This window comes from Mastigoproctus giganteus, chromosome 7 (assembly GCF_048544385.1).
Source record: "Mastigoproctus giganteus isolate SK-2022 chromosome 7, ASM4854438v1, whole genome shotgun sequence".
NCBI lineage: Eukaryota > Metazoa > Arthropoda > Arachnida > Uropygi > Thelyphonidae > Mastigoproctus > Mastigoproctus giganteus.
The window spans coordinates 195,255,319-195,280,239 of record NC_143581.1 but is presented as its reverse complement, the minus strand read 5'-3'; the positions used below and the strand labels follow the sequence as shown (position 1 = coordinate 195,280,239).

The window sequence follows — 24,921 nt, the reverse complement described above, 5'->3', positions numbered from 1 at the left end:
TGGCTATATGTTTTGTAAATTAAATACTTATATCAGCATTAAAATTTAAGCAGTAAATTATAAACATGAATTACAATATAAATTATAAATATAATTTCACTAACCACCGAACAACTCTGAAGAAATTGTTCGTCGTAGCTTGTGCCAAAAGGCGTTAAACGAAGAATTACTGTATTCGAATTTGCTTTCTTAAATTTCCGGTCAACACACACACACACACACTGAAATGTAAAAGATATTTATCAAACTATAACAGTAAGGCTAAAGCAAACAATTTTCATCCAAAATGCGCAGCAGCTATATTTCTGGAGCCAGCATTTATAAAATTTTAATTATGACAGTGCCTTTCTCGATTTCTACATCTCAATTGCTGGTATCAGAATACCGCAGTCGTCACCTACACAAAGCGGTTTTATTTAGCATCAAGGTCACCCGTCTGAGGTAAAGTCTGAAACTCTGCGTGATGCATAATAAGATTTAAGTTATCTAAGGGGATGCGGTAATAGAGAATTTAAAGACTGAAAATAAAATAATATTAGAAAAAATAATTAAGACAATAATAAATCAGTCAATTATTACCAAAAAGTAGTTCTGCAAAGATGGTAAACGAAAATCTGCGAGAGCATAACAGTAGCGCTCACTGCCCCTTAAGATAATCTTAAGGGGAAATTTCCCCTTAAAATTATAGGGGTTACTGTTCTTGATGCGACCTTCACAATAATAGGCAATTTAGAACTTCTCCTCATTCCTATTTGTTAAGCTTCGTAAACTTGTCTCACTTGTGCATCTCGTGTTCGTTGTTATTGATTGCTTATCTTTTTTACTGTTTTAAATTTTACAATAAAAAAAAAAAAGAAAAAAAAGAAAATGTCATTTACTGCCAAACCCCAGTACTGATGACATTGCACAAGGAGGTGTAATAGAATCAAAATAAAAATAGTATTTAGAACAACAGCGCTTAAAGAGTCAAAAATATCTATAACTAGTTATGTATTATCTCATATCTGTAGAGAAGTGCATTAGAGACAAACTGTGTGCAATAAGCAAATCACATTACTTTGTCTAAGTCACATACTTTGCTAATTAAGCAAATTAGTAAAGTAATGTGACTTAGAATTATAATGACAAATCATAGTTCGAAAAGCATTCACTAGAGACTGTGGCCAAATTTCCCAACTTCATCGTGGGAGAAATACAGTATTTAAGCACCATAAAAAATGGATTACTGAATTTTAAAAATTATTTAGTTTGTTATAAACATTTTTTTTACAGCGGGAGTAGGAAAACTAAATAATTTCACTCAATTAAAAAATACCAAAACATGATTTGCAACCACAAATACTTACCTTAAAATATAGATCATTCCTAAAAAAAAAACGACGGTTTTAACATTTAAACATTTTTATACATAATTTATGCATTTAAATTATATCAGTAATTATTTCTAAACTGCTTTGGTATTAAATTATATAATATACGACTTCGGACACTTGATTACAGCTTCTTTGGTTTATTTGCAGGCTCGTCTGCTGCGAGAAATATAAGCAAATAGTGTGACCGCCAAGCGGTGAAGAGTTAAATTATGTAATTTATACTGTTTACTATAAATTTAACATAAATTAATATTGATATTAATTATTATAATACATTTAATATAAAGTATAATTATTTAATATAAATTATGGTGCACAGAATGAAAATTAGCAAGTTTCTAACGTGTAAGAAAAAATTATGAATTGAAAATTTCGATTTTCGATTTCGATTGAAGACTTCATCAAACAGAAAACTATAATCGTTTGTTCACACGAAATTCTATTTAATTTCTAAAAAATATATACAAATCGGTAAAAAAACACATTTCAGAATTTAAGGATAAATAAAACATATCGGTATGTAGAGTGGGGGGACAAAAAAACTGCATCATCAAAAAAAAGTAACATTTGTAGTGAAACGTATATCTGGTGAGTATGGGCTTGGCACACCCAGGATCCTGAGCTGGATATAATCATACTTCTCTTTCTTGGTGATTCACTTCTACTTCTGACTCTTGTTCTCTCTCAGGGTAATTCAGAATTTTTTTTTTTTTTTTTGGCTGGTGCAGCAGAAAGTTTCAGGCTTCCTTGCGCCATATGGCTATTAATAATAATAATAATAATAATAATAATAATAATAATAAATATTGTTTGATTACAGTCATTTTGTTTATCGCAAAGCAGAGGTATTGCTTCAGATAACGCTTCTATTGCATCAGACAGCAATTGCAAGGTATTGCATCAGCCGTTTCTATAAATACGGCTTTGGACGGGTTTACACGCACATTAGTATTCTGTTTTGCGGAGGCGTAAACATGGCTCCATATGTTCAGTGGACACCAAGAAAAAAGTGTAGCTGTTGCTCTGTCCCAGGAAAGGCTTTCTATGCGTGCTATCGCTGATAAAATAGGCTCCCACCAGTCAACAGTATCCCGGGTGCTGAAATTAAAGCGTGAAACCGGTGATGTGAAGAGAAAACCAAGAACAGGCCGTAAGAAAGTGACTACGCCTTCCCAAGATCGATATTTGAAACGGCTATGCCTTCGTAATCGCCATGCTAGTGCTCCTGATCTAAAACTGGACTTTAAGATGGCCCCCTGGTGTTGAAATAAGTGCACGAACTATCCAAGGGAATGTGGTATGCATGCCTATCCGCCCAAGAAGAAGCCTTTGTTGACCAACAAATGAGGAAGAAGCGACTTGCTTGGGCTAAAACGCATGTTTCATGGACAAAAGAGCAACGGGACACCGTCATCTTTTCTGACAAATCGAAATTCAACATGCATGGCTCGGATGGGAAGCGATATGTCAGAAGACGAAAATCGGAAGCATACCGTCCTGACTGCATAACACTGACTTTAAAGTTCTCCGCTGATCAGATGGTCTGGGGATGCATAACAAACAAAGGGGTGGAGTGAATTAAGTTTATTAACGGAACGGTGAATGCAGAAACTTACACTGCTATCTTGGAGGAGTGCGTGAAACCCGTTATTAGAGATCACCACACAGACGTCCAAAACTGTATTTTCCAACAGGACTCAGCAAACACACAGCAAAATTGATAAGTTTTATGCTATTTAGATTTAATGACGAGTTTGTCTTCTTGTCTCACAAGGCTTAAAACATACACCAATGTTTTCCCTCATTTTTCTCCCTTAAGGTGCAGAAATCCTGGTATTACAATGTTGGACTGGCCCGGCAACAGTCTAGATTTGAACCCTATTGAAAATTGCTGGTACATAATGTCGTCTAAAATTGCTCAGAAGAAGCCAACAAGTTGGATTCAGCTGCAGGAGAGCATTGTAAGGGTGTGGTACCACGAAACTGTGCAACCGTATATACAGATGCTGATTAGCTCTATGCCAGATCGTTGCAAGGCTGTACTTGCAGCTCGAAGAGGAACAACAAAATATTGAGGATTTATTTTGCTGATTTACAGTACATAATACTCTTACGTTAAGTTGTCATTTCAGTTTGTACACGTAAATGCAATAAAATGTATGTTTGGTTGTCATGATTGCAATTTGCATGATTTCTCATATTTCCATTAATCACGCAATTTACCCTTTGGGAAGAGATTTATGGCAATTAGGTATATCGGGGGGGGGAGTCTTTTTATTAGATTTCATTCACAGAGATATATATATCCCATCTAACAAATGCATTTCGAACATTTCTGCAACCCACAATGCAGCGCAAAACACAATTTTCAAAATTCACAAGTGATGCAGTTTTTTTTGTCCGCCACTGTATATGTAGTATATCTCTGGTTGGTTGTGTAATAAATGATAATAAAAGAAATTAATGAAGAAGAAGCAATTGCAGTGTCATGGGGTAAGACTTCTAACTCTTATTGCAAAAAAAACACTCTTTTTAAATAAATATAATCAATGATTTTTTTAAAAAAAACTATTGTACAATATTAGATATATGATAATGAAATTGCAATCGCAAATCCGAGAGGGAAATAATGAAGTGTAGTAAGCGTACACAATATCATTAAGTTTAAACCCTCTGCAAAGCATGTATCAAGGTATTTAGGGCTGGAAATATATTGTGCTTGACTTGCGAGATGAAAAACCGGAGTTGCTCAAGAAGGAAATCTATACTTCCATTTGACACCAATGACTACAGCTCCAAGCGAAAATGTCTTTAATAAATTCTTCCAGTTATAGACGGGATCACACCTAGGCTTTTTCAAAGGATGAAAGAAGGTATTATTATTGATATTATTTGCTGAATCAGTGATTCGGACTTTTTTGTTGGTTTTGTAGAAAAGAAAAATAAATATTAATATAAAGTACTCAAATGCTGTGAATGGGGTGCAAGATAGAAGAAAATGATCCATTTTCATCAGCCTATGAATGAAATGACAAAGTTATTTCTCTAAGGGCATTAAAATTTAGTAGAAAGGAACACAGTTGCGTTAGTAAGTTGGTAATAACTTATTATCACAGACATGGGATTAATCTTGTATTCTCGCCCTCAGCAGTTACACTGAAGATGAGAAAATGTGAAGTTGATCGTAGGTTGACTCTATCAATGCGTTTTGACTAAAATAAATATTCTCTTGACAGCTACACCTACAGTTAGACTTAAAAGATAGAGCATGCAAGAATATTACGGTATTTATCAGTCACGTGGGCTCTACCACGTGATTATTAGTGATTGCAACTATGCCTGCGTTTTTGTATGCGATTGATTTCAGAATATTAATCGTAGTCAAGCGCAAGGTTACAGAAGTCCCGTCAAAGTACCGCTTTGAGTGGCCGTGGTTCTACGTCGCGCGACTACTAAATACGGCATTGTTCTTGTATTTCCCTATCGTATGAGCTCCTCTGACATTAGGCGGTCGTCTGGAGTATAAACAGAAAATTTATTTATTTATCAGAATATATCATCAAGCCTCGTAAAGATTAGTTACCCATATTATGTGGGCAATTTCCTTTCAAGAAAAGGGACAACTAGCAAATGACTACTAATCAATGTTGAATAACGTAGATTACACATTTGGGTAACTAGAAAAAAAATACTAGAAAATCCTCTGTTGAAATAACAGTTCGGGTATGATAGAGCAAGAGTGCAATACGATTAGAGATTTCTAACAGAAGTAATAGAGTTAATGGGAACACCGAGTTAGAATTACTTTATAACCCTTCCCAATGGCTAAGTCGATAGAAGTAACTCATGATAACGAATTCACTAGAGAACTCACAAGAAAGCTAAGTGCCCCATATTTTTATTTAATGCAACACCGTTAGGAAGGGGACGTACGATCAACCGAAATTTCTTAAGAATAATGAAAGAAAGCAAATTCTTTTTAAAATGAGCCAAAACTGCTTGACTTCTTTTAGGTGATGCATTTTTCGATAAAAACAGTGGGGAACAAAACTTAGAGTTCACCCCAGGGATAAATTGCGTGTGTTCTCTGGTTTATTATTACAGTCCTGGGAACTTGTGCTGAGAATAGTAGGGCACATTTTGATAAATGGTTAAAAATCAGCAGTAATTGCAATTCCACTTGCATATGTGCACGAATTGTGTAACGTAAGTTTGTATCTAGGATTGGCATAACAATATGAAAAACCTGACAAATTAGAGTTATCGCAGGGATGCCGGAAAGATTAAAAGTAGATACAGGAAAGGAATAAAAACAAACAAACACACACATTAGGGTCACCCAGTATTTCTTACATATACCATTTATATATACATTGTGTCTGTAAATTTCGTGTGTTCTCTGGTCGATTTTCCTGTTTTGCTGGACGAAAAAACCTACTATCTACGCCTGAGACCGATTAACTCAGCCACGGAATGAAAAAAGCCCATTAAAATTCCTCGCGTCATCGACGGGATTCGAACCCGGCGGACCTTTTTCATCCGGTGTAGGAGGACGGTGGCAATACCACTGTGCTACCTCACAGACACAAGAAAAGGATAGGAAGCTCATCCACTTTTCATAATTTTATGAAGTAGAAATAGTATTAGCTATTTTATAAATCCCTCCCCCTCCCACACACGCTACTCTTTATAAAATGAAATACAGTACCCACAAAATAACCTAACCCTACTACTATCATGGTTCAGTCCACTGCACCTTTACAGCAAACTCAACATCCATACATATCCTCTCACTATGAAATAAGCTAGTTAAAAAAAGCTGTGTTGTCATCATCAGTTGTTAATTCAAGCGATACTTCAAGTGAGCTGCAGTTCTTTTTTGTAATATAAGTACTGTTTGGGCCACAGCCACACATACACGTAAGCACACACACACACAGACCTGTCACTATGAAAAACGCTGAGCCTATGACTCCCTGCTCTAGACAGCACTCTTTCCAGACAAATGTTCACATTCCGAGACTGTCTGGAGATTCTCACAAAAGTTGATAAACTCAAGAAGCCTTTCTTTGACTAGAAAACTAGCCACCTTCTACAGAATACATATTTTGAAAACTTTCTAACAGGTTTATTTCACAAAGCGACTCCATTCCAAAATACTTTCTCGATCGGTTAAATAGGCTACAAATTGTATTCGAAAAAGAAATTAATTGAAAATTTAATGAAATGAAAATTATTTGTACTATTTTTTAATAGCCGATCTTCTTAATGTAACATTTAATCACTTTATATATCATTATTTTTCTCTTTCTTGGTGATTCCCTTCTAATTCTGATTCTTGTTTTCTCTCAGGGTAATTCAATTTTTTTTTTTTTTTCGGCTGGTGCAGCATAAGCCTCAGGCTTCCTTGCACCATATGGCTAATAATCATAATAATAAATCATACTGTATAATTGACACATTGAATTATTTTATTTTAATATAAACCGGTGATTTATTTGTTAACCACATGTCACTGGTTTTATTATCTTATCATGATGTAATAAATGTAAGTTTGTCTTTCAGTAAACGGGACTTTAAGATGTATAAGTTTTCATTTAAATAGACCGGAACTTCGTAGTGAAACTTGATTCTACTGAAAACAGTTAGTGTTTTTCCTAAGGCTTAATGTAATTAGTAAGATTATAAATTCTAATCTACTGCTAGTTTGAGGAGCCTCCACATTAAGGTGTGGCAAGAAATTGATATATTATTTATCTAAAGCCCACTCGTGCCTGTAAATCACTCCTACGAGATTTCAACCGGATACTCTAGAAGCCTTAGTTACCGGTTCCCATGTCATATCAAGGTCATATCAGTTGTTTACTAATGAAAAATTAAATCGCTCTTATTTAAAAATATAGAAAATATTTCAGATGAAATTTTAAATATGCATTTCTTTCTCTAAAAACCATTTTTTCTTCCTAATTAAGTGTTACTGTAGATTATTATTATTATTAGCCATATCGTGCAAGGAAGTCTGAGGCTTATGCTGCACCAGCCAAAAAAAATTCCCGAGTTACCCAGAGAGAGAGAGGAATCACCAAGAAAGAGAAGAATGATGATATCCAGCTCTTAAGACATTGAATGAAACTTAAGTGGCATTGAATATTTTTACATTTATTTATTTTTTTAATGGTTCTAACATTAAAGTAGCACTTTCTACACTTCCTACTAGCCCTAACACAAAAGTACCACTTCCGAACTAGCCCATAGATCAGTCAAATACTAATCTAATTCAACACACATTTTTAAGAGTGAAAAGAAATTGCACTTTATTAAATTATCCATCTTCTTATTTTTATACACTGCTATTTTTATTATTTGTATTGTATTAACACAATTTTATTTCATATTTTTGAGTTATTTGTGTGTCAGATACGTGTGTCATAGTGACTAACAAAAGAAAAGAATCCGTCTAATCTATATGCCAGCAGGTTACCTTTTGGGTGAATCCATTTCATTTTAATTTTGTCTTTTGTAAAATTATATCTCTATTTTTACTGCATATTACGATATATGCAAATTATAATGGAGGATATACGGCAATACACGCACTATGTATCCTCCTTATTCAGGCATAGGCGAAGAGAACCAGAGGAGGGAGCGAAAACATGAGAAAAAAGAAAAGTTGCATCAACCTGTGAGGAAAAATGGCATTCTTTTCGCTACCTGTGTACTATTCATGAAACACTGGAGATACCAATATTGCTGGAACAAAAATAAATGATTTCTATCAACCTGTGAGCCAGAAGCACTGGCGAAGACTGGATTAGTGACACAAAAGTAGCTATATTTTTTCTACGAAATCCGCTCACTACAGTGTGTTCTAATAATACCGACCTTAGTTAATATAATCATGTATATATATATATATATATATATATATATATATATATATATTATTTTTTTCAGCTATATGGTGCAAGAAAGCCTGAGGCTTATGCTGCACCAGCCAAAAAAAATTTCTGAGTTACCCTGAGAGAGAGAGAGAAGGAAATCACCAAGAAAAAAGAAGAATGATGATATCCAGCTCAGGATCCTGGGTGTGCCAAGCCCATACTCACCAGATGTGAGCCTCTGGGATCCCAAAGAAGTTTGTGAAAATGCTTCCAATAGTTTATAGGATATTATGACATTACGTTTCTCTCACTGTTGCATTTGAAGAAAGATTTTTCTCAAAAAAAAATAAAGAAGAAAAACTCAGAGTTGAGTTTCTCTGTGTTGATACATTGAGTGGCCAGTTTATCAAGTGCATCTCCCCATTATCCATGGAACATGAAATAGCCTACTCCCTTCGAGACCTAATGCGCCATAAAAGCTTTAAACAACCAACCGTTCGAGACAGCCTCACATATCCGTACGGAGCTATATATATAAATCAGTATCGTAAAATACTGAGGGACTGTGTGTGATATGTGCAATTCTGCTAAAGAATGGACAAACATAGCGACCTAAATGACTTTGAACACTGTTTGATAGTTGCCATCAGACGTCCCAGTGTGCAAGTATCACGGATATTGCCACCTTTACGTAATAGTCACGCCAAGCAGTGTCGATGCTGCGAATGGCCCAACAACTAGAAAACTATAGTCAAAAACAGTGCGTTGATGCGAGTGGTCAATGAAATGAATCTTGAAGTTTATCAAACAAATGGCGGATCTTTCGGAATACCAGATGGCCTCACCGGGTTTAGGTTTAACTCTTCTCAGCTAAAAACAAACTGTTTCGGTTAGAGTGACCACAGAAACACCGACACTAGACATTTGAGGAGTGGGAAAAAAAAAAAAAAAAGTTGCTTGTTCCGAATAATTGAATTCCAGCTGTTCCGTACTGACGCAGGATCACGTGACAGCAGCATAAATCAATGTACCCATCGTATTAATTGTCAACTCTATCGTTTCTGATGGTGGTTGTGTGGGGAGTGTTTTCATCTCACATATTATCCCCCCCCCCCGATACCGCAGGATCAACTTTCTGAACACTGCAGCTTACTTGAAGGTTTTGCTGACTAGGTGCATTCTTTCATGTTCATAGTTTATCATGCTGGTAACGGTTACTCCCCGCAAGATAAGACATGTCGTTTAGGAATGGTTTTACAAGTATTAAAGTAACTTTAATACTTCATTGGACTACTACCTTATTCCACCGATACTTAATCTCAACCCGATCGAGCATCTGTGGGACAAGGTGAAACGAGCTATTCATGGCCGGGTTCCACCGCTTTCAAATCTGAAGAAATTGCGAGATGCGATGCGAGTCTGTATGGGCCAGCATCCCTGTGGAACGCTTTCATAATTTCGTGAAATCCATGCCCGGACGACATGAGTCTGTTCTGTCGGCTAAAGGAGGTGCTACTCACCATTAGGCCGCTGTACCTAATAAACTGTCCACACGGCCCATGCATTGGAACGGTATTGGGGGGAGGGATTTGCAGTCGTCTGGATTTTAGTTAGCAGTATAGTGTATGTGTGTTTAGCTGGCATAACAGAAAACCGAAGTTCCGCAGAGCTCACTGGTGTCTTCTCTTTAAGAGTGAAGATAAAGGCGCATCTATATACGAGTCTCCTTTCTGTAAGCCACTGATGTGCAAAAGTACTTTACAACAAATAATAAGGATGGTATAATTATAAAATAATATATTTTTTTTTTTGCAAGTGTTTGCTTTGTTATTAATTGTATTGGCCATTTCAGTGTTTCATTTTCGAAGGACATTCTACTAGAAATGCATGAATATATGCAAAAAAAAAAAAAAAGAAGACAAATTCTGGCTTTCATTACGTGCGTGGCTTCCTAAAATATGTCAAAAGTACTACATTAATTAGCAATTTAAAACTTCCTCCCCCCACCCCGAACCTTATAGCAATGTCCTTATGAATGTATACCTTACGTATACAGTATTCATGCGCATGAATTGATACTTTGCTCCAAATATGTACGCTGACCTCAATTTTGTAACCTTATAAATGGCTGAATGCGCGAATTATTTAATCGCGATGGCCAATCAATGGACTCAAGGCTCTACGTCACCTCTATAAATTAGCATGTTGTAAATCGTATTACATAATGCGCTTATTGTACTTATTCTGGTTCAATAGTCGTTTGTTGTCATTTATGTTATAACAGTTGTTTAATGTTGTTTTAAGAGTTATAGTAATTTTATAACTAGTTAAAATACTGATTTTTATTTCGTGCATTATTTTATATCTGATAGCCAAAATTTAATTTTATGCATCCACTGAAATTAATACAGACATTTCGCAGTAGAAATAAGTTGCATACCTTAGACTTGATTATCCGGGTACGAATTAACCATGGTCTCTACAGCCCATAGAAGTCTTAAGTCAGATAACAAAAAGAAATACGTGGTGTTCTCTTATTTCATTTTGTAATGTTCTTGACTATTGTACAGTCGGTTTAAGCATTCTGCTCCAAGTTTTTTAATTTGTGTCAGTGTGCGTCTATCACTCAAAACGGAAAAGAATTGCTTTTTCTTTTGAAAAAAAAAAAAAAAACTTCGTCTTATCAATAAACATGAAAAAAAAGTGATAAATGTCAACTTTAACAGGTCTCTACTTGACATTCGCAGGAAGGCAAACCAAGAGCCGGAAGAACTTCATTGTGCCCTTTTTGAAATATTGTATAGTTTCTTCACTATAGTTTACTTTTCTAAATATTAATATATTATGTGAGTAAATAAATTTACAATTTTGTCACATTCACCAGTTTTTCTTTTGTTTTGCGGATTATCCGCACAAATTTATTTCCCATCCACCCCGTATAATTCGATGTCTACAGTATTCCCGTATTTCGCATTTGTGGGGTCGTGTAGAAGTAGAAATATTCATTCTGGAGATTAGTAATAACCAATTTGCCTGGTGAAATGCTTGTATTAATTCCTCTTTTAATTTTATGTAGCTTTTCGTTTGCTGTTATGACCTTTATGACCTTCCCTTTTAACATGTAGCACGTGAAAAGAGCGTTTAACTGCTGCAAAAGATATCTTTCGCGTGCTTAGTAATAACGTTGCTTAGCAACTAGATAGAAACGAAAGATATTTCTGCGTTTTAATCCAAAAACTGTGCTATTGTATGTGGATTTTTAACCCTATATCATATATTAATAAAAATATTGTGCAATGCATATTTAATCCTACGTGTTAAAATGACTTACCTTCGATACAGTCAGCGGAAGGTTTGTTCCTGCTCCACCCTGTAGCCGAAACCCCCATGGTCCTCCACCACTTAAGCGGACGGTAAGGCGATCTCCTCCTCTTCCCGTCATTTCAAGTGTTCTTAGTACCACTCAGGATTCTTTTCGGGCTTTGTTGAAGTAGGCGAATTCGATTTCGATGACCTAATAATTACTGCAAGGTTGCAGATGTCACAGAATATAACACGTTTTATATCTTCCTAATTTTTCATAAGTATGCGTATTATTCCTGGGTAGCGCGTTCGACAGACGGGTGGCGGTGCAGATTCTGCTCGAAATGCTGCCAGTTTCGTGAGTTTCCAGAGCTCTTCCCACGCACATATACGAAAACGGAGGCTAACAAGGGGTGGCTGACTGCACCGAGATTTCATACAGATCGTATACTCCTTACTTGTGTGTCCGTATGGGCGTGCGCGCACTCGACCGGCTTTCCAAAATCCGCACTCCTCTGCTATATTTAAACGTAGCCGAGTTTGTTTATAGCCGCTCCTCCATAGGAAACTCTAGAATATTTGAGCCGTATAGGGTCGAGGCCATTATGCTGGAAAGAGGAGGCGAATGCGATATTTTGATAGCTATATTGATTGTTAATTCAAGTGGAATCAGTGGATCCAGAAAGTTCCATATCGTATATTTCTATTACCTGTTTTCTCGATTTCTAATTATTTGATTTCTTTCTCATGCGCTTTTCTTTTTTTTAACCCCCTTTCTTGTACTTTTTTTTTCTTCTTTCTTTTCTCGTTTTTCTCTTACTTTCATCATCTTATTCTTCTCTGACTGTCTGTCTCTCGCTCACACGCACACGCAAACATTGGTAACTCAATATTAATCTTTTTGCACATATGAAAAATAAATAAATGTCAGAAATCATAACTTGATATTCTTATGCCGTCCAATTGATTGAGAAATAGATATCACTCACTACCGGATTGAAAAGATCACAGTTCGAATTTCTACAAGTTATCAAGAACTTTTCAGATAGAGCTAAGTTAGTCAGTCTCAGAAATGTATGATTTTTAGGTCTAAAAATATGTAAGATTCTTCGTCCTGAACACAAAAGCAGATGTGCATTCAGGATAAAAAAGTTACAGACTACAATGACGCCTTGTGGCCCGAGTTGCTTTGTCGTTAATCCGAATCATCACTTCGACCAGATAAGAGGGATTATACAGGAACTGCTTAGCCTGGTTTCAGCCAGCTCCAACGCGTGCAGTTGTGCACCGCACAAAGGCACCTTATCAAGCAACTTATTAAAAATTTAAATAAATAAAAATTAAAAATGAGGGCGATTCTTCTCTTTTTTGTTTGCACTATTTTATGAACTAAAAAGTTACCAGGAAAAAAATTTGTTACTAGAGCGGCTGGAGACTAGGCACCTGCTAGGTGATCTAATTGAGGTGTATAATGGGTTGAACACGCTGAATTCTGATGGGATTCTTCCACTTGCTCAGATTACGAACCTGAGGAGGCATAGATTCAAATTGAGGAAAGATAGTTGTAGAATAGATGTGTGGAAATTTGCCTTTAGCCAGGTGGTGGTTAATTGCTGGAACAAACTTCCATCTGTCGTGGAAGTTGATAGCTTAAATAAATTCAAGGAGGAACTGGACAAACATTTAGAGGGAATGGTTGTGTGAATTTTTTTTTTTTTTTTTTTTTTTTGGCTGATGCTACATAAGCTTATACGCTTGCTTTCTTGCATCACATGCCTCTACTACTATTACTAAAAAGTTACCAACCCGTAATGTTCTCATCTAAAATTTGTTTTTTTTCTGCGATAGCATTTTACATTTAATTGTTATAGTTTCTATTTAAAAACTAATATTACAGCATTTTTTTGCTAAATAGTTTATTATTACAGATGCTACAGTATTTGTTTCTAATTGTTATTTATGATAAGAGCAAAGAACAGTTTACTGTAATCTTTTCTTTTCGAAAAACAAGGAAATAACCTCCAAATAACAATTTCTGATACATAAATACTGTATTACAATACAATGACATACGATGCGTGCAAATATTCTAAATATTTATCCACTGAATTTACTTTGTGGTGGAATGCTGGAAATTATCAGTTCCGATAATCGATTTCAACACTTTTTTTTTTTTTTTTTAACGTTTAGTTTCATTGACATTTTGCAATATGAATATGTGATCCGCTACGATGCCGGATTATCAGATAGGTGTGTTTATTTACAATGGCGGGCAAAAAAAACTGCATCACTTGTGAATTTTGCAAATAATGTGTTTTGCGCTGCATTGTGGGTTGCAGAAATGTTCGAAATGCATTTGTTAGATGGGATATATATATATCTCTGTGAATGAAATCCAATAACTCCCCCCCCCCCGATATACCTAATTGCCATAAATATCTTCCCAAAGGGTAAAATGCGTGATTAATGGAAATATGAGAAATCATGCAAATGGCAATCATGACAACCAAACATACATTTTATTGCATTTACGTGTATAAACTGAAATGACAAGTTAACGTAAGAGTATTATGTACTGTAAATCGGCCAAATAAGTCCTCAATATTTTGTTGTTCCTCTTCGAGCTGCAAGTACAGCCTTGCAACGATCTGGCATAGAGCTAATCAGCATCTGTGTATACGGTTGCACAGTTTCGTGGTACCACACCCTTACAATGCTCTCCTGCAGCTGAATCCAACTTGTTGGCTTCTTCTGAGCAATTTTAGACGACATTATGTACCAGCAATTTTCAATAGAGTTCAAATCTAGACTGTTGCCGGACCAGTCCAACACTGTAATGCCAGCATTTCTGAGGTATGACTGCACCTTAAGGAAAAAAAACGAGGGAAAACATTGGTGTATGTTTTAAGCCTTGTGAGACAAGAAGACAAACTCATCATTAAATCAAAATAGCATAAAACGTACCAATTTTGCTGTGTGGCAAGGTGCTGAGTCCAGTTGAAAAATGCAGTTTTGGACGTCTGTGTGGTGATCCCTAATAAAGGGTTTCAGGCACTCCTCCAAGATAGCAGTGTAGGTTTCTGCATTCACCGTTCCGTTAATAAACTTAATTCACCCCACCCCTTTGCTTGTTATGCATCCCCAGACCATCTGACCGGCGGGGAACTTTAAAGTCGGTGTTTATGCAGTCAGGATGGTATGTCCTCCGATTTTCGTCTTCTGACATATCGCTTCCCATCCGAGCCATGCAGGTTGAAATTTTCATTATGCCTTCAACATCCTGAAATCGCTTTCCATTGAGGGCAGTGTTCACCTTGGGAAAAAGAAGAAGTCTGCTGGTACTAGATTGGGAGAGTAGAGTGGATGGTTGATCTGTACAATGCCATGTTTTGTCAGATGTCTTCACAACAAGTTTAGAATGGCGGGGCCATTATCATGCAACAAGAACCAGCTGTCTTTCTCTCAAAATTGTGGTCTCACAATGCACTTCAATAAACTTTGAAGAAGTACCTGTACATAGACTGCAGCACTCTCTCCCCTTCGGGTACAAATTCCTTGTGAATCGCACCCTAATCGTTGTAAAACATGATCCGCATTGTCTTAATCCTGAAATTCTGGAAACAACTTTTTTTTTTTTTTTTCTGGACACTGCATGGTGTGGCACTTCGTCTCTGGGTCATACCAAAACATCTAACACTCATCTCCAGTGACAACGCAGTTGAGAAAATTAGGATTGTCTTTACAAGTCTGTGTGGGATGAAAAACTTTTAAACTTCTCTCTCTCTCTCTCTCTCTCTCTCTCTCTCTCTCTCTCTCTCTCTCTCTCTCTCTCTTGCCTTCCTTTTCATCTAACTTCATCTAGCATGGGATATTTCTATGTGGAATGGATTTTTTTTTTTTTTATACGACACACTGGCCTTACCTTGACAGAGTCTGTAAACACTGAACAGAACAACGAGGCGGAGATGAACTTTTGTTCTAGGAGCCGCCCACACAAAAACACAAAAAAAAAAAAAAAAATGCAGGTTGAATTTCGATTCGTCAGAAAAGATGACGGTGTCCATTGCTCTTATGAAACATGCGTTTTAGCCCAAGCAAGTCGCTTTTTCCTCATTTGTTGGGTCAACAAAGACTTCTTGGGCCGATAGGCATGCAGACCACATTTAGAAAGCCGTCTTTGAATAGTTCATGCACTTGTTTCAACACCAGAGGCCATATCAAAGTCCAGTTTTAGATCAGGAGCACTAACTCCTGATCTAAAATGAGAGGAATTAATGGCGATTACGAAGGCATAGCCGTTTCAAATATCGATCTTGGGAAGGCGTAGTTACTCTCTTACTGCCTGATCCAGGTCTTCTCTTCACATCACCGGTTTCACGCTTTAATTTCAGCACCCGGCATACTGTTGACTGGTGGCAGCGTATTTTAACAACGATAGCATGCGTAGAAAGCCCTTCCTGGGACAGAGCAAGAGCTACATTTTTTTTTTCTTGGTGTCAACTAACCATATGGAGCCATGCTTACACCTCCGCAAAACGGGATACTAATGAGCGTGTATACCCTTCCAACGCCGTATTTATAGAAACGGCTGATGCAACGCCTTGCAATTACTGTCTGATGCAATAGAAGCATTATTTTACGCAATACCTTTGCTTTGTGACAAACAAAATGACTGCAATCAAACAATATCTTATACGTTTCACTACAAATGTTACTTTTTTCAAGTTGATGCAGTTTTTTTGAACGCTAGTGTATTTTTCTCAAAAGTAAGTAAGGCTATGAGGCATCAGTGTATTATGACTGTAAATTGTGGAAATATTCCAAATTTACATCTCTAAAATGAAGAACAAGCACAAGCTAATTCCTCTCACTTTGGTACCATACGCCATTCTTAACGAAAGTACAACGGTAATAATACTGTATATCACACCATGCACAACAGTAGCTGTTATGCTATGCTACACTCGCATAAACTCATTCATAGTGGTTATTCGTGACGAAGTGGTTATTCATGATATATTCCCTGTCTAAACTTGTATTTATGGTTGAATATTACTTTTATTCAAAATCCTGTGACGTCATTGCCGAATTTCCAGAAAAATATCCCGATTCACCAGTGACAAATAAATCAACAATTTTGGGATTGCTGATCCGTTTTCGTAAACAGACAGCATTCCTGAAAAAAGAGAACTGGACTCTTTTCATTTCTAGGTGCAGAAAAACTGGAAGTTGTTAATCAGCGTTTATTGCTGTCACCCAAAGAATCTCTGAAAAGATTTGCATCTTAGATGGGTATGTCTTATTCAAGTACACCAAAGGCAATTAAAAAGTTAAGTCTTCGTCCCTATCGTATTCATGTAATAAATGAAATTAAAAACAACTTCATAGAGGAAAAAAATTGCATTACTATTACTGGTCTTGCAACTTTAATTCAAATGGAACTGGCTTTTTTACTGTGTTTTCTTCAGTGACGAAGCTTGGTTCAACTTGAATTGTTATATTGTTGTAGGGGTTTAGGCACATCAGTAACTTAGGCCATATTGCGCCGTCTGTAAATTGCGTGTGTTCTGTGGTCTATTTGCTGATAAAAAAAAAAAAACCATGCTACCCTCACCTGAGACCGGCTAATTTAAATTCAACCACATGGTGAAAAAGGCCCATAAAAGTTCCCCTCCTCATTTACTGGATTCGAAGTCTTTTCCACCCGGTGTGGTGAAGACTGTGATTATAACCACTGTGCTACCCTTGAAGACTCCACTTGAGTGGCAATGCCAATAGCAAAATCACAAGAATATGAATTAATAAAAATCGCTGTATTCTTCATGACACGCCCTTAGATCGTCAAAAAAAAAAAAAAATGGAGTGTGGTGTGCCGTTTCGCGTCGCCCAGAAATTAGACCCCTCTTCTTTGAGACGGAAGTTGATTGTGCTACTTAACAATGGCGAACGTTATACTGTAGTTGGTTTTAGCAAGATAAGAGAAAGCAGGAGGAATACATATCCACTATTACGTAGATGATCATAATGTTTTGACTGGACAGTGTATTTGGCCATTACCGACTTCTCAAAATCGCATCTCTTGTTGGCTTTGATATATAGCAAATGAAACTCTCTTGTGGGCTCGAGCATCAATGCCACTCAATCCACTATACATATTTATAAGGACACCTACATGTCTGTGCATTCAGACACATTCCAGAAGGAGAGACAAAGTTTCCTGAATATCTCTTGATTAATGTTAATTGTTATAATTCTCGGCCAATGTTATGATCCTCGTGGGTAGCACGAGGTTGAATCGCCATCCTCCCTACACCGGGTGGAAAAGCCCTGAGTTTGAGTTCGTCGATGACGTGAGGAATTTTTATGGGCCTTTTTCACAACGTGGCTGAGTTAATCAGTCTCAGGCGAAGGTAGCATGGTATTTTCTCCTGGAACTCTGATTTTTCGTCCAGCAAACAGTAACTTTCATCAGAACACGCAATTTACAGAACGTATAAACGCAGTATTAGTATTAGTATTAGTAACGGCCGAATGGTGCAAGAAAGCCTATGGCTTATGCTGCACCAGCCAAAAAAAAAAAAAAAAAAAAAATCCGAACAAAACAATGATAAAAACAAAAATTAAATAAATAAATAAATAATAATAATTAATAAATAAATAAAAATAATAAAATGAAATTAAAAATTAAATAAAAAGGAAATTAATCCTATCATCCTATGCGCCTTCCCTTACCCGAAAGTACTATCCAGATGACCTTTGAATTTCCCCAAACTGTCGGCCTCTACCACCCATGAGGGCAACTTATTCCAGTAATTTATAACTCGCTGGCTAAAATAAAACTTCCTGCAGTCCAATCTAAACATTTCCCCGCGTAACTTGAGTTTATGTCCCCTAGTTCTAGCATCATTTATAATCTTGAAAATTTTGTCCTCATTCATTTTACTGATGCCTCTCAGAGCCTTAAACCCCTCAATCAAATCTCCTCTAAGGTGTCTAGTTTCCAAACTCTGCAACCCACATATTCGAAGTCTTTCTTCATAAGGACGCCCTTTTGCCGATCTCACCAGGCGAGTTACCCTTCGTTGCACCCTTTCAAGAAGCTCGATGTCTTTCTTTAGGTGCGGTCTCCATACTTGAACACAGTATTCCAAGTGTGGTCTAACATAGGCCTTATATAATGGGATTATCACGTCTCTATCTCTACTTGCAAAAGTTCGATAGATCATTGATAGGATACCATGGGCCTTCCTTGCAACCTGTTTACAATGCTCAGAGAATTTCATGTCTGACCGTATCGTAACACCCAAGTCCCTTTCCTCCAGTACTGGGTTTAGTTGAACTCCACCAAGTGAATAAGTTATTTTGGGATTACTGTTTCCCAGGTGTAATACCTTACACTTTGTTGGATTAAAGCACAGCTGCCATTTTTCTGACCATTCTTGAAGTCTATCTAGGTCTCTCTGAAGAAGCTCAGCTTGACAGTGATCATTAACTACTCTACCAATTTTAACATCATCTGCAAATTTAGACATCACGCCCTCTATCCCTTCATCAATGTCGTTTATGAAAATTAAAAACAACAGTGGTCCTAATACTGATCCTTGGGGAATCCCACTTCTTACATCAACCCAATCTGAGGAATAGCCATTTATCACAACCCTCTGCCTCCTGCCCTGAAGCCATCCTTCTATCCATCTAAGGATTTTCCCAGTGATTCCAACCTGTTCCAGCTTATAAAGCAACCGCTCATGTGGGACTGAGTCAAAAGCTTTGCTGAAATCTAAATAAACAATGTCGAAATTATTCCCTAAATCCAGCTCGTGAGTGACCCTTTCGAAATAGCGAACCAGATTTGTTAAACATGATTTTCCCTTTACAAAACCATGCTGAGTATCCTTGAGAATTTCAATTCGATCCAAATGATCCTGAATTCCACCCTTGATCAATGCCTCCATGATTTTCCCTACTACTGAAGTCAGACTGACAGGTCGATAATTTCCCACTTCACTTTTAGAGCCACCCTTATGTATGGGAGATACATTTGCACTTTTCCAATCCAAGGGAATCTCCCCAGAGTCTAGTGATGCTCGCATAACCAGCCTCAGTGGTTCAATGCACTCGCTTGCCGCCTCTCTCAAGATTATAGGGTATATTCCATCAACTCCAGGAGCCTTACTAGTCTGTAGGCTTGAAAGTTTTTTCATTAAATAATCTTGCGAAATTTCAATATCATTATTTACATATTTTTTAACTTCGCTCTCACAATTTCCCATTGCCACAAAAGGCTTTTCATTTGTAAATATCGATGCAAAATAACTGTTGAGTTCATCTGCAACGGCAGCTGGTGTATTTATTACTATCCCCTTTCCCTTACGTAAAGGTCCGATCTGGTTTGTCCTGCTCTTCTTGGCATTTATATATGTGAAGAATTCTTTATCCCCCCTCTTTGCTCTGTTTGCTAGTGATTTCTCATAAACTGCCTTTGCCTGTCGAACCTTTTCTGTGCCTCTATTACACATCACCTTGTAGCTGTTATAGGCTTCAGTACTTTTTATTGCTCTGTAACGTTTCCATGCCACCTTTTTCTGCTCAAGTAATGTGGCAACTTCACTATTCATCCAACTTGGAACCCTTCTCGTGGAGTATTTTTTTAATGGTATATACGCATTCAAGGCATCTGTGATTAATGTTTTAAAAGCGTACCACAGTTCAATTGTATTCATTCTCTGCGCGATATCTACCCAGTTAATAGAGGCCATGTAGTACCTTAAGGCATCGTAATTTCCTTTTCTGAAATTAAAACCCATTCCTTTGCCTTTTACTTCTGCTACCTCTCTCGTCATCATCCACCGTAGAACTCCGTGATCACTTCCTGCTACTGGTTCCTCTACTGTCAGCCCTGTTATGTCATCTGATTCATGTGTGATGATGAGGTCTAGGATATTCTTTTCTCTAGTACTTTCCCTGACATGTTGATACAAATAACAGTCATCTAGTTGATTTAAAAATTTTGTTCCCCATGTCGAGTTTCCTTCCCATTTACTCCAATCAATTAGAGGCAAATTGAAATCACCCATAATAAGGCATTGACGCTTACTTGCCCATTCCATTTGCATGTAGAGGCTTTTGTCATAGTCTTCACAATCACCTGGTCTGTAGATTACGCCTACTCGCATTGTACCTTTGTTTCCAACTATCTCACACCATACAGACTCTATACTAGCATGTGAAATGTCTGAATCTGGGAAAGCTATCGTCGCACTCAGGCTGCTTCTGATAAGAAGCATTACCCCACCACCCCTTCTATCTACTCTATCCTTCCTAAATACATTATACAAGCCGTACTGAAACTCATCATCCCCAATTTCCGGGTGGCACCACGTCTCTGTAAGCCCTATTATGTCTGCGTTACTTGTTTTAACCAGCAGTTCGAATTCGCTCATTTTATTGACGACAACAAATCGTCAGATCGTGTACGTTTAATATCGTTTGTCCCCACATGAATAATAATATTTTCTTTACCCCCTTTAAAATCTGACAGTCTGTTGGTGACATCATCAATAGTTGCTCCCGGCAGACATACCCTGGTTCTGCTCCACCTATCTTTATTACAAAAAATATTCCCCGTTTCCCTGACAATGGAGTCTCCTAATAAAACAATGTCCTTTCTAACCAGGGTAGTTTGCACTTGGTTTTTCTGTATGGCTTTAGTCGCTAATGCTCCTAAAACTCTACTGCAACATCAACAACAGCGGCCAATGATATACGTTGGCCTTGAGTGTTATTTCTATTGGAAATAGAGTTGTAATAGGGTCCAGGGTAAGAACAGGGTATGCAATCGATGTCTTCTGTCAAGAGGTGGGAAAACCTGAGTTTGAATCTCATAAATAATGCTAGAAATTTTTTGGCCTTTTTTCACAACATGGCTGAGTTAGTCTAGCGTGAAGGTTGCAGTTTTTTAAATTTCATTTTATTCATTTTTTCCCCAGAAACTCTGGTTTTTCTTCCGGCAAATAGCAAACCGACCAAAGAATACACGCAATTAGAGAAACAATATATTGATGCCACGTAGCTTGACTTGCTTTGTCGTAACAATTTTAATTATAAGAAAAAAGTTTTATATACTTTCACGTCTCACTTTTTTTTTCTGCAAAGAAAGCCAGGCTATGAAATTCCAGAACAGGCACTTAGGACGACATCTTTGGATATTAAGCGTACCACGAGAGCATCACAAACAAAATTATCTTCAATGGATAGTGTCGGTATTTCTCATACCAAAAGGAAATAGTAGGTCAATTCCAGTCGAAAGAATAAGTTGAGGAACACATAATTTTAGAGACAGAAGTCTTTATGAGCTATTTTCATTCCACAGCTGAGTTTGTTAGCCTTGAGCAAACATTCACATTGATTCCCCTTGTAGAGACTCGAGTTTTTCCTCCAGCAGCAGATTCTTGACAGGAACGCAATTTTACGGAGATCACGCACGAATTTTTTAAGGGTAGACTTTGTCTGGCCAATCTAATTAGCAACTATAATGAAGTTAAAAAGTAACTGGATATAGAAAATGATTCTGATGTCATAGATATAAAAATGATTTTGATGTCATACATTTAGATTTCAGTAATATTTTTGATAGTGCTCCATATGAAAGACTGTTGTACAAATTAGAGCAATGTGATGGGTAAAAGTATAGTTGAGTGCCAGAAGAACGAGAAAGGTTAAAAATGGTTCTGCTTTTATCGAACTGATGTTATTATTATTGGAGTCCCCCAAGGGTTCAGCCCATTATACTTTTTAATATTTATTAATGATATTGATGAAGTAATATGCTTAATATCGAAATTTGCAGATGATACAAAGGTTGGTTAGTAACAGTAATCCTAAAATATGCTACGTTAACAAGATGTAGAAAAATTAGGCAGATGGGGTGAGAAGTGACAATTAAAGTATAACATTTACAAATGAAAGGTATTGCATATGGGTACAGTAATCCGAGGATAGCATGCCAACTGTGTGGTATCACACAGTTGGCATGCTATTCGCACACACACACACACACAGTGAAGCACAAAAAGTACCTGGGGAAAATGGTGCAGTAATTTTGAAATTCCTTGAGCAATGCAGATGAAACCCTAAGACAGAACCTAAAATTCTGTCAATGATATATAAAGGCATTTTGAGCAGGAAAAAGTAATTATTCCACTGTATAAGGCAATAATTATTACTGTTTTTAGTAATAGTAGTGGAATATGATGCAAGAAAGCACACTTATAAGGCATCAGCTAAAAAACAACAACCAACCTTTAATAATTTGTCTAGTTTTTCCTTGAATTTATTCAAACTACCCACTTCCACAATAATAACGGATGGAAGTTTGCTCCAACAATCAACCATCCACTGGCTGTGGATAGATGTGCGGAGTCAAATTTCTGCACATCTATCCTGCAACCATCCTTCCATAATTTGATTTTATGCCACTTCATGTGTGTAGTCTGAGCAAGAGGACGGATGTCATCATCAGGTGTACTTAACTTTACTCTAAGGTTACTTAACTCTAATGGGCGTTGAGGATCCCAGATATCAATAGCATACTGCACTTTGGAATAAATCTTAGTCGTTATATATTTTTAGTCGTTGCAATATGATGAACATAAAGTTACTACTTCTTTGCTAATTGAAGTGTATGCAAGAAGTTCTCGCCATTAGCAGGTTAACCCTCGTGGCTAGTACATTTATAATCACCGCCTCCCATACTTGGTAGAAAAGGCCTGAGTTCGAATACTCTCGATGATGCAAAGAATTTTTAAGAGCTTTTAAGAATACCTTTCAGGCACAATATAGTATACTGACGCCTGATATCCTAGTTGTATTGATGCTTACTGCACACACACACATAGACATACACACACACATCTAATATTTTCGTTAGCACGGTAGACTCATGTTGATGGAGGGGAAGTTTAATAGTTTTTCCATACCATGTGAAAGTGAATCTCGTGTTGACGTGAAGAATTTTTGTCGGCGTTTTCGCGCTGTGGCCCTTTTAGTCGGTGTGGGAAGATTTGCAGAGTAATTCCCATAATCTTAGCTGTTTTGGCACTTAACATGCGTGTAATAATTAGCATTAGAATTAGTAGAGGCATGTGATGCAAGAAAGCACGCTTATGCAGCGTCAGCCAAAAAAAAAAAAAATAAAAATAAAATAAAAATAAAATAAAATAATAAAATAAAAAAAATGGGGTGGGTTGTGTACGGGGACACAACCGCAATCGTTTAAGGCGTGAATCCGTCTTTGTGTTATTAGAGGAAGGGTAAGACGTAAATGAATAAAGTCTTGGTGGTCATAAGTGAAGTATAATTTTATTTATCAATGGCCGATGATAGGAGAAGTAAGATACATATGTCATAATATTTACATCGATGTTTCTTACAAAGGTTAAAGCTATACAAGTGTTGCCAGAGTAGTGGGCGATGTAGAAATGTACTTCGAGTTGAACTCACGTTGAATTTTTGAATTTTTCTTTCCAATGATATGTTTCTTACATTTCTGTTCATATTTCCTTTGTAATTTTTTCGACATTATGAAAATTTTCTTCAACTCAGCACACTTATCGGCTTATAACTTTACAAATTTTATTTTATCGGTTATTATTTCTAAATAATATTGTAGATCCTGTTATTCTCTACAAATCGACACCAATTTCAACGTCCTATCACTTCGCAATCCAAAGTTACACTGCCCAAACGCCGCGCGGCGTCGCCATTTTCAGTGTTCATGCGCAAGCGCTCCCCCTCCCCTCTTACCGCTGCACACCCCCACTACCCACCATTTTAGATACGGACTTAAACCCTCTATCCAACAAAATTTAAATCATTAGATTATCATTTATAATTTACGAGATATAAGCGTGACAAATCTTGCCATTTTTTTGGTCGCTAGAGTTTTCGTAGAGCGTATACCGGATCGAATTTAAAGACGTATTCACGTCAAAAAAAAAAAATAAATAAAAATAATAAAACCTTCCCATTCCACCCATCCATTCGCTCCAAAATTTTGTCTAGTCCTGTCTTGAATTTATTTAAGCTCTGAACTTCGACAACGACAGATGGAAGTTTGTTCCAGCAATTAACCACCCGCTGGCTAAAGGCAAATTTCCGCACATCTATTCTACAGCTGTCTTTCCTCAATTTGAATTTATGCCCCTCAGGTGCGTAATACAAGTAAGAGGAAGAATCCAAGCAACTGTTGTTGTTTGCATTTTAGTAGCATCGGAGACTAAGTCCATGTTGCTCCGTGTGTATTGTTGTAAATTGCAAGTGTTCTGATGTCGATTTTCTGTTTGCTGGACGAAAAACCAGAGTTC

General features: G+C 36.9%; 1 protein-coding gene across 2 annotated transcripts in view; it reads right to left on the bottom strand.

Moving 5' to 3' along the window:
* The window catches only part of LOC150083516 (uncharacterized), a 74,368-nt gene extending 62,187 nt beyond the window's left edge, over positions 1–12,181 (bottom strand). Inside the window, exon 1 of one of the 2 annotated variants that reach the window (XM_090378052.1) lies at positions 11,586–12,181. In XM_090378052.1, coding sequence (XP_090234178.1) covers positions 11,586–11,696 — 111 coding nt within the window. In that variant the 5' untranslated portion in view covers positions 11,697–12,181. The remainder of the gene's footprint in view (positions 1–11,585) is intronic. The other variant, XM_090378050.1, reaches the window with a different exon arrangement.
* Positions 12,182–24,921: the final 12,740 nt, after the last annotated feature.